Consider the following 18,162-nt stretch of genomic DNA (forward strand, 5'->3'; position numbering starts at 1 on the left):
ATATTATTCCCCATGGGAATCGGCTGGGACCGATAAATATCGACGTTATATTCAAGGTGCCGTAATAATTAGATTTATTTTTATTTACGGATTTTATTGATAGTGAAGCGGCAACACAAATCCTTGTTTATAGTTAGCTGATAAACCGAAATCACGAGAAAAAAGAGACGGTTGGCGCGTTTTCTACCCTGGGGAAAGCAATGTTGGCGACAAAACGGACGGGAGAGAGAGAGAGAGGATTTTGGATGTAGAGATTGTGTGTTGTCTTCCAGCATCAGCAGAAAGCAGTTAAGTAGCATCAGTGAGAGAGTCGCGTGCCCTGGTTCGTGCGTGTGTGTGTGTTGCGATTGAATCCATCCGCACCAGGATTTCATCACGTCCTTCTCGTAGTATGTTCGTGATTTACCGCAGCGCAGCAGCTGTTTGGAATCGCCGAGTTGCTTAGTTGGCTATTGGGTAATTAAAACACCACGATTATCTATTAGCTTTTATTTACATTTTTTTATTTCCCTTGTGAGAGAGTGGCATGGAAAAATCAACACAAACTCGAGATTCATATTCTCTGCAAAATCAGCCCTATCATTTGATAACGATGCATTTTAGTCTCCCCAGTTGAAACATAGGTATCTTGTTCAGGAAGAAAAAAAACAATAGTATAGATCCCTTCGAATAACTGGATTGTTGTCGGATCTTTCATTGGTTTTACTGACGGACTCGTATCGCTGATGCAGACATATTGTTCGAATTTGTCGGGTGTATAACAGGTGACTATGGCTACGGGCTTTAAAGCCCGTGCCGCAGTGATTGCGACAGGGAATAGCGCAGTCGGTGGGTATGCTCAAGAGAGCGATGCCTTCAGTGACGACAGTGGTGTAGATCTCAGACCTCAGACTAAGAAAACGGTCGAACAAGAAGCTTTAAACCTGTGTCTTCCAGAAAGCAGGCGCAACAAGAGGAAATCGTCGGAACCGAAACGTCGTAAAGATGTTCTTCAAATGAAACGTTTCCGCTGGGACACTGACGAAGAGAACGACACCGTGGATATGGTCGAATGCGGTAGCCAAAGTGGTAGTGAACTGGACGATGCCTTCGACGAAGGAGAGAGACCTAGCAGCGGTGATAGTGGTTGCCTGGTTGATCCAGAACCACCGAGAAAACGACGTTCGAAAAAAGTCGCGATCAAGCCATCACCGGTAGTTGTCGAGGACGAGGAACTGCCGTTAGATTTCACGAAACCTCTGATTCCCGGTCCCACCCACAGACAGTCTGTGATACGAAAAAGAGGATCAACCGTGCCCAGTGCAATAACGCCGACGAATTTGGAGATGCTAAATATGAAAACGCACAACGAGTTGTTAGTAGTACCTAGCAGCATATTGGGAAGCTCGAGAGGATCCGTGAGTTCTTCGGTCTCTTGCGCTTCTTCATCTTCTGGGTCATCTTCACCGTCGTCGTCGTCCTCATCAACGAAGATACTTCCATCGAGTAGTTTTTACGAACGTCCCTCTCAAGACAACGACCAGCAACAACCGGACGAAGGATCCGTTGTTGGACTATATGATCGGATGAGAACCGGAGGAAGACCCCGAAACTATAAGAGTATGAGCCGGCAACGAAGGATCGAGGCCAATGCTAGAGAAAGGACAAGGGTGCATACTATCAGCGCTGCATTCGAGAGCTTGAGACGTGCCGTTCCAGCCTATGCCCATAACCAAAAATTATCGAAACTGGCCATCTTGAGGATAGCCAGTGCATACATTGTCGCATTGGGATGTTTAAACGATCAGGACTATAGTCAAGAACAGAATAAACCATCTTTATCAGAATGCGTTGAACAGTGTACAAGGACAATACAAGCCGAAGGAAAATCTCGACGTCGCACTAAAGTAAGTGGCTAATTTTTTTTCATCATTTCAAACACTTAAATTTTCACAAACAAAGTCTATATATACAGCAAAACCTCTCTTTTGCGGACACCGGTGGGACGAAAAAAATTCTCCCGTAAAAGAAGAATGACCGTTAATCAGGGGTTTGAAATGCATACTTTTATTAGTCAAGGGAAAATTATTATTTGGCCGTAAAAGAGGGGTGACCGCGTCTGGTGTCCGTTCAGACGGATTTTACTGTAGTAAGTAGTATGTCTCTCTCTGAAGTTTACGTTATTAATTTCGGCATAATTTTTACCCATGTGCAGTGGCGGATGAAAGTCAGTCGAGGCCCCAGGCGCAAAACAAAATTGGGCCCCTTAAATTGGAAAAAAGTGTTAAGTTTGGGTTTTTTTTGGCCCTTTAGAAGCCGGGGCCCCGGGCGCGCACCGTTCCCGGTGCGCCTCTGTCCATGTGGTTAGTTTTATTTCCAAATAGTCAACTTTTTACTGGCCGAATTCAGATTATGATTTTGACAATTTTTTTCTTCTATTTCCCCTTCACATCCATCAGTTTAGACATATCAATCAAAAAATTCATGAAAAAAAAATTTCTGTACGTTTTCTGGACTTGCCCATGTCCATAGAAACAACATTAAAATTTAAAAAAATGTATATATATATATATATATATATATATATATATATATATATATTATTCCTTAAAAATAGGTAATTTAAAAAAATTAAATTGATAACATAAAAATGTGTTGAAATGGTTGAAATTTTTGTTTTGTAAAATTGTGGAATCTCACATTAAAAAAAAATGAAGTGCTTTCTTTCATGAAAAAACATCTCTTTTTATAATTGATAAAACTGATGTTCCCAATTGGAGAATATTGGCCGTTAAAACGTTAATAATTAATACAATTAATTAATAGTTACAACAACTCACAACTAATCATTATAGTGAATCGCATCCATCGATGTATTTATCGCATCAAACATTTATTTAAAAGCAATCAGTGTGAAATTCATATATATATATATATATATATATATATTCGTTTTACCTTTCTTTCCATCTGTTTGTGAGTTAGTTTTATCTTTCTATTTTAGCCAGGGCATAACAAATCGCAAAAAATCTAGGCGTCAGAAAAATTTCTTAGGAGTCAAAAAACATTTTTTTCAGGGAAAAACATGCCCGAAAATGATATTTCTTTCAATTTTTCTAGGACATTCCCTTTCATATTAATATAGATATTATATATTAACATGAAAGTGTTAATATATAATATTACTGCATTTTCATGTAATAGATATAATGATATGATTTTAAAAAATTTTGTGCCCTGACTAATTTAGTAACCACATCAGGCACCAATAACAATTTTTTTAGTCTCCATGGTAAGCTGCCACCTGGGATTCGCCAAGCCCTAATCTCAGCTAGTTTGTTAATTTTCCCAACCAACCGTCCTTAAAACGTTTTCCCCTGCGGCTGCTTAACGCCTCTGTAAATTTTCTATTTGAAACGGTATGAAATTTCAAAAAATTATAATTTTTTGCTAAAGATTATCAATTAATCTGCTTAATTTCGCTGGGAAAAATGTTTTGATGGTGGAATCATAATGATCTGAAGTTTGAGAACGGTTTTTTATTTTCGATGCTACCTTATTTATTTTCTGTTTTCAAATACCGAATACAAATTTTAATATTCATCAATTTTGGTAATGATGGTAATGAAAAGTTTGGAATACTATGCTCTAAATTGTTTAGTTGATGTGTATAATTTTCATAATGTAACGGGTAATCACTAGCATAAAAAAACATGGTTCTCGAATATCGTAGACAAGTCCATTAGCAATCATCAAAAGCCGAAAAAACCAAAAACTTAAAAAAAAACCTCATTTGATGACAAATAATATAAATATGGTGACTTGGGAGCCTTTTGAGCCCAGTCTAGAAATTTTTGTGAAAGCATCCCCCCACGGCCATAATTTATAAATATACGATCAATATACTGATGCGAATTGTCAAAATAATAAAATATCCATCGAATGATGTTAACTCGAATTTTAACTTTGTATGAAATTGAAGTTTGATTAAATTCGTTTTAAAAGGTCTGATATTCTTGAATAGCATTTTCTTAATGATTTCAAATATTTGATGGATAGCTTGATGTGTGTTATTGCCCCCCAGTATTGATTTCCTTCGTATTGATGTCACCATGCCCGTAGCCAGATATTTCGTTCATAGGGGGACCACTTGCATTTTGGGGGGAGCAAAGCCATAGTACAATGTATTTGACCATCTTTTTCCTCTTTTCAGTCATTTTCTCACACTTCGGGGACGACGACGACCTTGAATGTAACTGTAAATACAGTATCGTAGTGCAGTACTTTCTTGTGTGTCCTGAAATCGTGTGAAAATTAGTTCTTAACCCTTTCTGCGGCACTGTAGAAATCACTTTAAGATGCCATATATTTTTTAATGAAGTAGGCATTTTTCAGATTTTCACTAGGTGCAAAGTAAGTAGTATATGGAAGAGGGTTTCATTGAGAAATCAGCTTTACAAAATATCTGGGCTTATCAATGCTCAAATAAGAGGCTTTTAAGGAGGCGAGATATCTCGTCGATTCCGCTCAAACGGTTAAGATCTTTTACCGACTAAACATTTTTATTTACAATCGTCCAAAAAGAACTCTTCTTTTGCATTGTTGCATGTCATGGCGTCAATCAAATCAACCCTTCTAATATCCGTATGATGAGATCGGTACAATACACAACATTCCATGAAAAAAACGAAAGAAAACATGATGTGTACGTACGTATATAGAAAGCGAATTCTTGCTCGGACTGGTGATTCAGCACGTGTTTTCGCAGGTGTGTTTCTGAAAAGACACATTTGCCGCTTCTTTCTTTTTTCACCAGGTGTGTTGTTGTGAAGAGGTAAAACCCTATTTCGTCTTTTTGGTGAAAGTTAAGGAAAAATAATGACGTCATTGACGTCTTTTTTTTTTTTTCTTTTGGTTTCAAGAAGAAAAAAACGAACACAATTATTCTTTACGAATTCGTAGTTCGACCGGTTTCGATAGCAAAGAAGGATTCTTTTGTAAATATGACTACATCCAGTCTTATATTTCACCCACGTTTTTTCTATTATTCTTTTTAGATTCATAAATGAAATCATTTTTGCCAAGGTTTGGTGCACGAACGCGTATACATGTATATGCGAATTATTATTCTTGACTTCTACTCTCCATCAATCTGAAATTTCTAAATTAATGACAGAAAAACCGATTTTTCTTTCCCTTTTTGATTAGCGTACATTTCGATTTTCTCGTTTTCTTAAAATTTTTTCCCATCTTTGCGAAATAATAATAATAATAAAATGTTTTTGTTTTTTTTTCGGCTGGTGCGAGATCACGTATTGTTGAGATGATGGATAGTGAACGATCCCGAATCATCTACGAGGTCATTAATATTCATGTAGTGCACTTGGTCGTTGATCCATTCGAGCAAATGCAAATTTAATTCGTTATTTGTTGTTTCCTTTTCCAAAAATTCTCATTAGAAAGGTGTTTCTTGCTTTTCATTGAGGTCGATAACATTGTGTGGCAGTCGTCATAAACTTCTCCATAATTTCTTTCATAGTTATCTACAAATGCTACCGTTAAATTTGTCGCTATTATTATTTTCCCATCCCAAAAATATGATCAAATACTCATAGTGTGAAGAAAATCGCTAAAAATTCGCAACCCCCACCCGTAGAATTTGTGCTTTTTCTTAGTAAAGATTATTCAAAGGACTACAGTAAAACCTCTCTGAAGGGTGATTGTATCCGGCTTCCTCCCTTGGAAGCCATTTTTTGGTTAAAGAAGATCATGGGCACCCACAATCGTGGGGCTGACAGAGCTCCAGCCCCGGGGCCGGAGACAATTACCATAATTTTTTTCGTTTTTCATGCTATAAATTAACGATAGAAGGACCCGTGAAAGTCTGACTTAGGGGCTCGCCAAAGCTCCCAGCCTAGAAGCCCTCCTTCTGCATGTTGGGAGCATGAAGGAGATAGTTTCATCCCATGGTTTAGACCTGACTTCACACTTGCTCGGCAGACAAAGGAGAAGGGAATTCGGGCTATTAATTAATTGTATAGCTCAAAAATTATCTTTAATCTGCTGAAGAAACGCTGTATCAAGTGATTCAAAAATTTAAAAGGCAGCTAAAGTCAATAATGACACCCAAAATAAGAGAATATGGGAGAAGTTTTCTAGTAATAGGACAATTTATCAGAAATGTTTTTTCCAAACAATTGCTTAAAATATCTAACTGAGATGAAGATTGAATGTCTATATAGGATATAGAGTTCGTGAAGATTCTCATGGGTGTTCATGGTTCAATCAGATCCAAGCCAAGCGTTTCCGATATCAATTTTATTTCATTGCTAAAAGACAATTTATTGATTACTTTTTCCTCTGCTGTGTGCAGAATTACCATATAAATTATTTGTTACCATAATATTCTTAGACTTATGATTTTTTCACCAACTCTTTATAAGGCCGGTTTTCAGATGAACGAACAGTGGCCTTCTTAGAGATGTTTTACTGTATACCAAGGATGTTCAACCATTAGGATAGTGCAAGACACTTCATTGATTGAAAAACGTGTCGCGGGTCGCTTAATTAAGTGATCTGGAACAACACTGCAAGTTACTTAACTTATCTGTAAGTGCGCGGTGGGTCGCTTGACTGATCTGTAACTGTGCCGCATGTCACTTAAGTGATCTGAGATTATGTCACAGACCACACAAGTAATGTGGAACTGCACCGTAGGTGTCACTTAAGTGATCTGGAAAAGTGCCACTTAGTTAATTTTTAAAAATTACGTTTGAGGTTGCGGGCCAGATCAAATGACTCCGAGCACCACTTTTGGCCCGCGGGTCATGTGTTGATCATGTATGCTGCATACCTTGAAAATAAGAGAGAATTCTTCAGAGTGTAAATTCATTGTCGAATAGTTTTTTTATATCAAAGTTACGCGAAAGGCAAAAGAATTGATCATACCTCCAACAGTGAGACATTAGAAAACTTATTCTAAAAAAAAGGAAAAGAAATTCCGTCATACAATAGTAGTAATAATGATAATAAACGTCCACATTCATGAGCACCTCAAGTCACCTTTTTTCTTTTGGTATAATACATAAAAATATAAAAAAAGCAGCCGTAAAAAATAATTTTTTTCTCTCAACTGACAAATGTGAGTTCTCCTCCCTGAAAAAAAGAAAGTTGCTGCTACAGTAACAACAACAAGAAGAAGAGGATCCACAGGTGTCCAATTCTCAGGTGTGCAACAGGTTCTAGATGTTAAAGAAGAAAGAGAATACATGTATTTCTCTGGAGAGGAGGAGAGCGAATGTAAAAGAATAGGTATACGCGTCAAAGGTCGTCGTTATGTGAACCACCCCAACCTTACACATACCCGACCAATATCCAGCAGCAGCCACAAAGTCTTGTCTAAAAGCTGGGTCAGGCCAAGTCCTATATGAATGATGTACAACGATTTGTGTGTACTCTCCAATGTTTTTTTTTTCTTAGTGGTCGACATCCGTTTACCGGCACGAGATTTTAGTGTTGCTCGCTTTTTTTTTTATTCATTCTAGCTTCTCCCACTCGTTGATAATATAGTAAGATTTTGATGGAAAGAGGACATGAGGGAGTTTTTCTCTCGACTCTTGAGGACTGTTACCTACCGAACGATGCATGCTTAAGAATCTCAGCACGTCTAGTGTTTACATATAAAAAAAAATAGAAGAAACTCCTCAGGTGTTGTATCGGGTATTCCCCCATCATACTAATGTTGTCTCTAACGGAAATATTAGACTGGAGTTTCGTGAGTGTCATTAGAAGTACCATCAGACAACGTGATCTTGAAATCATGAATGAACACCACCAGGTGTACGAAATGATATCAAACCCACGAATAATTCAATTCTCTTCTTGGACTCTTCGCAAATTCCATTTTTTTTAGGAATCACAACATAAGAGATTAACAAGCCACTTTGAGCCTCCCAAATGCAATGATTGTAAAAAAATTTAAAATTCTCTTTTAAGCCACGCATCAGATTTCTTTAATTCTTATGGGAGTTATCAGCGGTCATTTTTTCTTTATGGGTTTACCACAATTTTTTATGCTCAAACCGGGACATTTTTGAAATTCTCAGGTTCAAACTACGACAACATCGATTTCTCAAAATTAAACCATGAAACCTTGAAATTTCAAGTAATATAAATGCGTTAATAAAAGACCGAGACGGACGCTTGAAATCAGGACTGTCTCGGCCAAATCAAGATTAGGTTAAATCTATTTTTTTGCAATACAGTGTCATCGTGACCAAAGGCATAGTGATCCAAAAGTCAAATAACACATTACGAAATATTTAATTTTAAAAATTCTACTGATTGTAAATGATTTTTTTTATAAATGGGGGGCAGTACTACACTGTTTGAACTGAAAATTCGTTTTTTTTTTTCATTTTCCGTGCTCACCGATTATTCTCAGTAGCTTTTAGTTTACTGTGTAGTCAAGATGGTTTTTCCCAAGAGAAAAAATATTTATGATCGAGCAATATTTTTCAACTCATTTATTTGAAGCCGTTATATAGGCATTGAATAATTAATTTTCTAATGTTTTTGCAATCCAACACGGCAACAATCTTCTAATTATTGTCTAGGTATCGAGAAACTGAAAATGTTGGAGACCGGAAAAGAAGTGGGCGTCCGTCTCTACTCGACCAGCAAGAAATGCACTAACCAGAAAACAAAATTTTGAAATGACTTTCAAAAAGTGAAGGAAAGCTGGCATCACAGATAGATTTTTTATATGAGTCCGCTCACACACAGAGCCCTGAAAAAGTTTCAGCTTAGCGATTATCGTGTTCGTGTTGTTCAGGAATTGAAGCTCCTTATCAAATTAAACATTTTTTACGTTTTTGTCGATGGCTATAACATCATTCATTGATGAAAATGACATTGAAAAACTTGTGTTCTTCACAAATGAAGTCTGGTTTAATTCAACAGGATATGTTAATACAGTAGTCAAAACACCAGAATTTGATGGATCGAAAATTTTTATGTTCAAATTCAAAAACAATGGTCAGAGAGTGAAAAGCCCCAAGAAAAGTAGCCACAAACCTGGAGAAAAGAATTCGCGCTTGTATATACAAAAGAGGCTCACATTTTGAACATAAGTTGTGACATTTCGAATAGAATGTTGTTTTTGCATCCATGAATGTTGTTTCGTTGTTTCATTTTTTGTAGCATTTAAAAAATAAAATAGTTTACAACGATTTGCGTGACTTTTGGATCACCCTGTATATAACCTGAAAATTTGCAAGGCTGGGCTCAACTAATGACAGAATTTAGTAACATTGATTTGCAAAAGTCACAGCAGTGATTCTGAGAAGCGTTCAAATGAACACACAACAGAAAGGTACCTGGCAAATCCCAGGACCTCAGGTATCACCTGTTGGTGATACTGTTATGAATTATTTAGGCTAGAACGAGCGTGATCATTCATACGCGTTTCACTGAGCATGAATCTTCCTGTAGTCTTTATGTCTTAAAGAATTCATCACCATCCTTTATAATGAATGGCATATCATCGAGTGCTTGACATTAAACTTGACCCTTGAAGATGGAAGTAGGAGAACTGTGGATAGAGTGGGCGCACTAATCCGGAGGTCCATTTTGATGTTTCCTGATTGCAGACTATTCCGCAATATTTTATACCCCCATCTCCAACACGATAGAGTGGAGTTAAAAACTGAATGGATGATCCTTATCGTGGATATTAATCTTCTATTTATGTTGAAGCCGAACATTATTTACAAGTTGTCTATCAGCTTCCGACAGCTCGTCGCTGGCCAATGAAATAAACAAATAATTAAAATGTGGAAGAAGAAAAGTAAGAAATTGTTTGGCATAATAAATATTAGTGAGATGAAAGAGGAGGGAGGGCCAAGCAACATTCAAACAGATTAAAAGAATAAGAAAAAAGATGGTGCAACGTTGCTGACTATAGGGGGTGATAATCTAAACTTGAAGTGCTTTGCTTGGAAGCCGAAGCATTTCGGGGTGGAGTGATGAGGGGCATCCTCCGTCCCAAGGCGATGATGGCGTGCAAGTTGGGTGAGCCAAGTCTGGAGCCAGTGGTTTTTCCATTCTTGGAAAGGGACTCATCCACAAATTACAATAAATATCAAAAATCGCATCGGCAACTCCAACGATTTCCATCGATTTTATTTTTTTGGATTGGAATTTTCAGAAAAATCGAGACGTAAATTTTTTATTCTGAAAAATTTCAAGAAATTTCAAAATCGCAGTTAGGCTTTCGATGAAATTGATAACCGTAAGTTTAAAATGTTGTATTTATATGGATCTCGTCGTTAGTTTCGGTTTTGATTCGCGGCATTCTTCATGCACAGTGGTATCTCCAGTTACGATTATAATTAGTTTCTGAATATTCCTCATGTCGTGAAGTTAACTTTACCGTTTAAAACTATGGAAAATCCTCAGAAGAAGCAAAAATGTGTATATGCATACTATTGCAACTACTGGTAAGAACTACGAGGTTTTCAATTTTAGCGATACGTGGTGATACGTTCATTAGTGATGATGTGCTTTGTCTGGTTGATGAGAAAGGAGGTCTCTATTTTCCGTAGACAAACAGAAACCTTATTTTCGGAAAAAATTGAGATACGAAGTTTTCTCCCTAGGCCATAGATATATAGAATAACAGTAGCTTCACTTACAAAACAAATATAATGCATAAGCAGCACAAAAACCACCCAAGCTTTTTTAATACACGTTTGAAGCTTGTAAGTCGTAAAGTTAAAACATTTTTAGCAAATAGTTTTGTTTGTATGTTGGATTACTCGCAAGTCAAAGCTCTCGTAACTCGAGATACTTCTGTATACATTTCATTTACACTAGGGATTCCCAAATTTGCAAGTTTTTATCATTATTAGGAATTTTCAATAACTTGTGACACCTCTGTCCGGTAGCGACACCCTGGTTGGGAATCACGGCTCTTTTACAATGCAATTTCAATGAAGTGATTGAGTCTAAGCAACCCACAGGCTTTTGGAAAAACCTTTGTCCTACCGGGAAAAGGGTGACACGTGGAATAAAAATTAAATTTCTTCCGAAATTCAATGTATTTGTGACCTATAACGCACCAATGAATTTCATCCCCAAAATTTCATTTCCCCAAAAATCTCATGGAACCCTGAAAATCCGTAACACACCATTTGGGAGTCACTGATTTAGACGAATGCAAATCACGTCTCAATCCAGATTCCATACTCAAAGTTTCGTTTTTGAAATCTCTAAAAAGACACGCTTCTCTCGTGACGAGTAGGTTTTTAATGCAGTTTAATAATGTTATCGGATGTCAATTCACGCAACAATGGGATTTAGATGTTTTCCTGGTTCTAATTCGATTGATTAAGAAATTTTATACACGTAATTTTATTTTCAAACTTTCATATTGAAATATTAATTTATTAACATCCAATTTCATATTTGTAAAATAAAAGAAAACGAGACGATAGAGTACTTCCGTGATAATGACGTTAATTCGAAAAAGAGCCAGATGTTTAACCTTCGTAAATTGTTGCGCATTAACGCATCGTCATAAGCAGGAAAATGGCTGAGAAAAAAAAAAAATTCTCATTTTTCTTACTCGCAAACGTGAGTTGTGAAATTTTAATGACATTTTTGCTTCCCTTCCTTATGATGATGATGTGTTCGTTCATCGTCGTTCATTAGAGTGTTTCGTATATAGTATCCCCATTTTACGCCCTTCTCACCGGTTATTAGCATCTTAATTCGAGTATTTTACTACAGAGATGGCACTTTGGGATTTGTATAGGGTCCCTAAGAAAACGATGGCACTTGTCGAGAGATGGAGGGATGGAAGAGAGCGAGGGAGGCCCCGCTAGAAGTCAACGAAGACCAGCAGTAAGAACATTGAAGCACAGGGAAGGTCAAGATCGAAGGTCTCAAAGCAAGTCGGCGCCGTAGAGACGAATTCCCGCTGCGCTTGAAAAACCACCTGCGAGTTGTAAGGTGCGAGAACTCATAAGCTTTTTCTTTTACTAGTCCTTATCATAGCCGAAATTACAACTGTTTGGTGGCGGGGTACCAACAACAACAAAAGCACATGCTTTTTCAAGACGCAACATCCACTGTGAAATATGCCCAATGAAGACAGAAATACTGTACATACTTACTATGTACTCGCATTGGGTGATTGAGGGAGGATCTGAAATGAACAAAGTAACTCGAAATGTTCGATTTATACAGGGTGATTGGAATTCTTGGGGCAAATTTTAAGCATTTTTCGTTACAGAATATATATTCGAATACAATCCATTCAGATGCAAACACTATTATAAAACAAATAGCTACATGCATCCTTGGAAGGTTGATAGCACACGTTGCAGGAAATTCGTCGAAAAAAATTGGGTATCGTACCGTACTTTAACTTCTAGTGAATTCTATTAAAGCACCCTCTATTGCCTTTGCTATTGTGATTCTACCGCTCATTCTATGATAATATATGATAGTTTGTGTGTTTTCGATATATATTCCCCCCCCCTTAAAGTTTGTACAAAAAATTTTGAATCATCCTTCGTAAAAACCTGGAAACTTGAAATGAAAAGAAAAGAATTTCATGCAGAGCTCACAACTGATTTCACAATATTGAACATTGGTGTACAAACGATGGCCTGATGTGATCGAGTTCTTTTCCCTCAATCGCATTAGCCATATATGAGCGGTTTTTAAAATTTTATTGATCCGCATTATAACTGCCACATTGAAAATAAAAGCGTGCTAAGAACCCGAGATATTTCTGGGTTACCGAAAGAAGCAGATCAAGTTTGACGAGATATTTCGGATTGCCACTGTAAGGGTTAATTCATTGGTTTCACAACTTTTGGGCCCCCGTGACTTCCGTTACGCTATGAACATGTACCTGATGTTTGATCATTTTTGTCGTACCACGGTCATTTTCTGCACACGAGGGCTAATTAGACCGGAACCTACAATTTATTGCCGATTCTGAACGGCAGGCTTGTTTTTTATACTCATCGAGAGGTTGGTGCGCTAACCCCTCGATGGGGGACTCCCTGCGGTAGCAATTTTTTGCTGCGGTCAAGTCGCCGTTTTTTGTTGTACCCCTGTGTCAGGAAAGTTTTCTGACAAGGACGAACCGGGTATCGAACTCGTGACACCTCTAAACATCCTTTGGTACTTTAGGTGAGCATCTTATCGACCGGGCTACCGCTCCCTGTACCTGATGTGAATAATAACTGTATAAATACCTAAAAACTCTGGTTGCATGTGACCACTGATTAGGCACACAATAATATCTTCAGCAAGACACGATGTAATTGACAACGTTTGGCGACTTCCCTGACAGCCGCGACGCAAACTTCGAGAGCCAATATATTAATGGCGTCACCAATAGTTCTATTATTATAAGTTATTTGAAGTATAATGAATCATTGCTAGTGTACATTGTGTGCGTTAATACGAACCACATGGCACGCGATTTATATCTTAAAAGTCAAGGGTGAGTACCGGGCCAAAACGTAACCGTATCTTAATACCGCAGCGACAAAAGAAAGAGGAAAGTACGTCGGAGGTCCCAGGTTTTTTTTTTGTGTTCCTGATTATTACAGGCAGTGATTTTTGTTTCCTAGAACTGGCATCTAGAAGGCATAAAACATCCCACTCGTTCCCTCCCGATCTATATACGCAGGGTAAGGTCTAAGTAGGCGTATCCTTTCTTTCACCAGATGGCCTGTACCAGACACCCTTTTTAAGCGGAAGAGTCGTGAGAACGAGTCCGAATTCCTTGCAAGGTGTCCGCCTGGTGACTGACTGGTCTATCAACAACAGCAGTCTCTATATGGTTGGTTCAATGGCTTTTTTTTAAAAATATATATATACAAAAAAAACAAGAATCGCACATGTTTTAGGCTTCTTTCCACGCCGACGATTTATGGAAGGAATCTTATACTCTGCAGTCTGCTCCATCCCCATGCACTTTTTTTGCATGTCTTTTCTCAGCTGTGGTTTGTTTTAAAGGAGTCAGTAGTCTTTCTTTTTTCCCAGCAATGATGAGACTGTGTGTTGTGCTCGAATCTGGGGAAAGGACGTGTGCTGTCTTTTCACTCTCCCCAATTTACTCCCACTTTTTTTTTAAATGGACCATGACGGCGGTCTGGTGATGATGTTGTTCAAGTTAAAAGAGAAGACACCAGATTAGTTGCGAGAAGAAAATTGGATGAAATTCACCGAGCACTTGCCCCGAGAATTCCGAACGCGTGCCTTTGTAACATATTTGGCAGTCTTACTTGTAGTAATGTGTTCGAGTCCGCGTTCTTAACTGTCAAGAAGCAGTAACGACGTTAAACAAGTGGTAAAAGACGAGTCTAATAATAAAAAAAGAACACAACAAGGAACACACTAAATTGACTACCCGTTTATTTTAAATGCTGCAAATATATTAGATGACCAAGGAAAAAACAAGAGGGAATATTTTTTGTGCAGTCTTCTGAAATACAGTAAAACCTCACTTTAAAGTAGCATCCTCCGTTCCTTTGTGAATTGGCTATTTAGAGAGGTGACCCCTTGATAGAGGTAAATGGAAAAAAATTCTCTTTCGGACCATAAATGTGCAAAAATAAATCATTTCCATCAGTGCTCTAATGCAGAAGTTTCTAAAGTTTTTTTTTTTTCGCACAGAACCCTTGTTGATTATAAAATGATTCCACGAAACCCAAACAAACATGAATGTTTCTATGGTACAGATATTCTTATTGCAAACAAAATGAAAAGTTTTAGAGCTTTTGCTACTGAAAAATACCACTCGGAAACCTATATTCTATTTTATATCTAAGGTATACAGAGTGGAAAAAAACAACCAAACCATGATCCTCCTCTCCACACGGAATAAAAGTCTGGAATTATTAAAAATTTTTTGTTCTTCATTGTACTGTATATATTACTATATATATCTTTGTCTCAATTGAAGTGATATTCTAGGTAAATTAGTTGATACCACAGTTCTAAAAAATTGTCCTATTATTCAAGAGATAAGCCATACTTACGTGGCTAGGATGTCATTCACTACAACTGCCTTTTTCGTATAATTGAATCGCTTTATACAGTATAGCAACTACATTTCCTCAATGCAAACTAATAGGGAAACTTATTTGAGTTATACAATTGAGTAATGAACATTTACTTCTCTTTTGCTTACTGAATATATAAGAAAACGAAAGCATCTTTCCTCACCCTAAAATTGCGCTGAAAGGAGGAAGCTGGATAAAATTGGCCCTTAAATTTTATCTCAAGAGAAAAATTCCAGGCCACAAAAAAAAAAAATAGTTTGCTACCGCAGGGAGTCCCACATCCAGAGCACTAACCTCTTGGTGAGTATGAAAGAAAAGAAAAGGCTGCCGTTCGGAATAGGCAATAAATTTTAGGTCCTGGTCTAATTAGCCCTCGCGTACAGAAAATGACCGTGGTGCGACAAAAATGATGAATGATAAAAAAAATAACCCTAAAGAGAGGTATCTTTTCAGAGAGGTTTCACAGTAGTAGACGAATTCATCACAGGAAATCGTATCTATAATTAAATATTGGAATTGAGCTTTTCAAAGTATTGATGATTTTTTTTATGAAAAGAAATTATCTCCCTATAATGAAAATCCAACTCTGATTAGTAAAGTATCCGTTGTTACTATATCTCAAATGCACCACGCAGACTACTGCTTCCTCGAACGATAAAGGAAAAGGCAAGATATAGTCGTCTTTTCAGAGAATGTAGTTTAGTAGAATCAATTTTCTTTATTGCAGTCTCTTTAAGGGGTACAAATTACTGAAAGAAATCTGAATCTTTCCACTTCGGGGTAGATCCAAGAGATTTGGCAATGCTTATGTTATGGAGATCTATTTTGACAATCATTGTGTGTTGAAAAAAAAGCACATGCTTGTGTGTACCCCTTTTTTTTCTAGAAATTAGTGTAAATTGCCAAAAAAAAAGAAAAAAAAGAATGGAAAATACACATATAAAACGTTCATTCAGATGGGAGACGTAATGATAATGGTGTTAACTGATTTCGTGTTTTAGGAAACATCACACCGTACTCAAGTTGTTCAGTGAAATTGTCCTCATAAAAGCGTCAGAGAATATGCACGTCGCAATAAAAAAGAGAATAGCATATAGCCATAAATTACTCTTGGAGAGGGACAAGATCGAAGTTCCAGATGTAAAATGAGAAACAAAAAACCCCTTATACAATCTCATTTTTTTTCAAGCTATTGAAAAGGTGATTCCCTTCAAACACCGAATATTAAAACTCCACAATTTTTTACTGTTTAATTTTTTACCAAGTGAAAAAAGAGAAAAGGGGTTAACAAATAAAATTACCTAACTGCCCTTACAACATAAAATAAAAAAATCCGAATTAAAATCTAGAGAGAGTGGTTGCGTTACAGTGTATAATAATGCAGTACATATAAACGACCGCGAAGCCCTGAAAGGGGCAAACGAGGTTAGCAATTGATTTATAGTACAAAGTTTTAAATATATTATGTACGGTATGTGTAAATTTGTACTCTCCAGCGCATCATTTGTTGATTCTTCAAAACTGGCAGTATCGGTGATGTGGTGTTGCATGACTCTGGTTTAAAGTGTGGGTCTATAGGCCATCTTACAAATACATGACAAATATTGTTGTTGAATTCCTCGCACGCCTTTACTCTCTTTCTCTTGAAAAGCGAAAAACCACCCACGTGCCATCAGAATGTTCAGAATGTTCATCTTTTTACCCCGCTATCGTCCTTTTTTCAGCTCATTGCGACTTTCTCCCTTCCGTAAGTTGAAAGGTCAACTGCAAGATGATTTCGCGGGGGAAAAACACTTCTTTTTATTACCTTTTCATCCAAACACTAACCATAGATTCAACAATAGTATTGAGTTTTGTATTTTTTTCATGGGACATACCCTAAAATTTTGCTTGCCTTTTTGGAATTCAAATTTAGTCAGATTGATATTCGATTTCTTTCAGAATTTCACAAAAAATAAAAATCATGGCGGATTTTTTTTTTTTTTTTTTGGTTTTGTTTGCGTTTTTCCAGTGTTGAGTGTTTAAGGAGATAATGCATCTGTGCTGAAACAGGGGGTTCTCTATCCTGTAGGTGTGTGGCTTCTTCATGTTGGTTCACGTGGGATTCTCGAGTTTAGCTCTAAGTTTAGCCTTTACCAGCTTGGGTTTATTCCTGGACCCCATCGGCAGGCACGCGGTAACAACAGATTTCTCCCATCTTCTAATTCCAGATTCTCCCTGTTTATGTTATCACCGGGTATATCCTGGTGCTAAGACAGGAGGCAAAGGGATCAGACAAAACCGAGCTTTATGTTGATGGTATACCACTTATAGGTTTTGACTACTACAGTGAGTCTCTCTCTTTACTTGAGATATTGTAAAACTGTTTCCATATACAGTGTAATCTCGATATAACGATATTCAACGTTCAAAGAAACAATATATCGTCGTAGAGGAATTATCGTTATATTGAGTGACAGCATGACAGCATCATCACGCTCCACCAAATTTACGTTGTTACCTTCCAAATCGTCGTTGTTAGTACCGCCAGAAAATGCAGTTATGAGCATATATTGGCAGCACAAAATTATAATTAATTGTTTAGTTGAAAAACTCAGGTGTTTCATCCTGTAGAGAGGAGTTTACCCAGCGCCATCTGTAGCTAGCTTCTACTATAGAAGGTGTTGGTTTACCTCACAAAAAATACTTTTGTTTGTCTTGCACAGAAAGTAGCAACAACAGTTCTTTTTTTTCAAACCGAGCACAACTCCGGTCTATCGCCATGGACAATTTACTATCACTTGTACCTCCTGAAGAATAAAAACTAATGAGTTGCTTAAAAATATTTTTTGAAGATGCTTTTGAGCGAAATATAAAAGGAATATCGTTTTAAGTGGTTTCAAAATCTCTTTAAAATATAATTATTATGGAGGGATTTTTATCGTAATAAAGGATATCGTTGTATCAAAGAATAGATACTAGGCAATTCCAAATAAGATCTGAAAAATATTGTTGTAGCGAGGTTTCACTGCATCTGTCGACACTCTCGTACGTCGATAATGGGTCCATTTTGCATTGTAAAATAAGATATTTATATTTTTTAAAAACGTCATTT

The 18,162-nt window shown here is 37.1% G+C and overlaps 1 protein-coding gene across 1 annotated transcript in view; it reads left to right on the forward strand.

Moving 5' to 3' along the window:
• The first annotated feature begins 269 nt into the window (after window positions 1-269).
• net (atonal bHLH transcription factor 8-like protein net) overlaps window positions 270-18,162 on the forward strand; it is a 40,795-nt gene continuing 22,902 nt past the window's right edge. Inside the window, exon 1 of the mRNA XM_089239844.1 lies at window positions 270-1,886. Coding sequence (XP_089095970.1) covers window positions 771-1,886 — 1,116 coding nt within the window. The 5' untranslated portion in view covers window positions 270-770. The remainder of the gene's footprint in view (window positions 1,887-18,162) is intronic.

This window comes from Pholcus phalangioides, unplaced genomic scaffold (assembly GCF_987345545.1).
Source record: "Pholcus phalangioides strain wild (caught in Gottingen) unplaced genomic scaffold, Ppha-v1.0 ptg000011l_1, whole genome shotgun sequence".
Taxonomy (NCBI): domain Eukaryota; kingdom Metazoa; phylum Arthropoda; class Arachnida; order Araneae; family Pholcidae; genus Pholcus; species Pholcus phalangioides.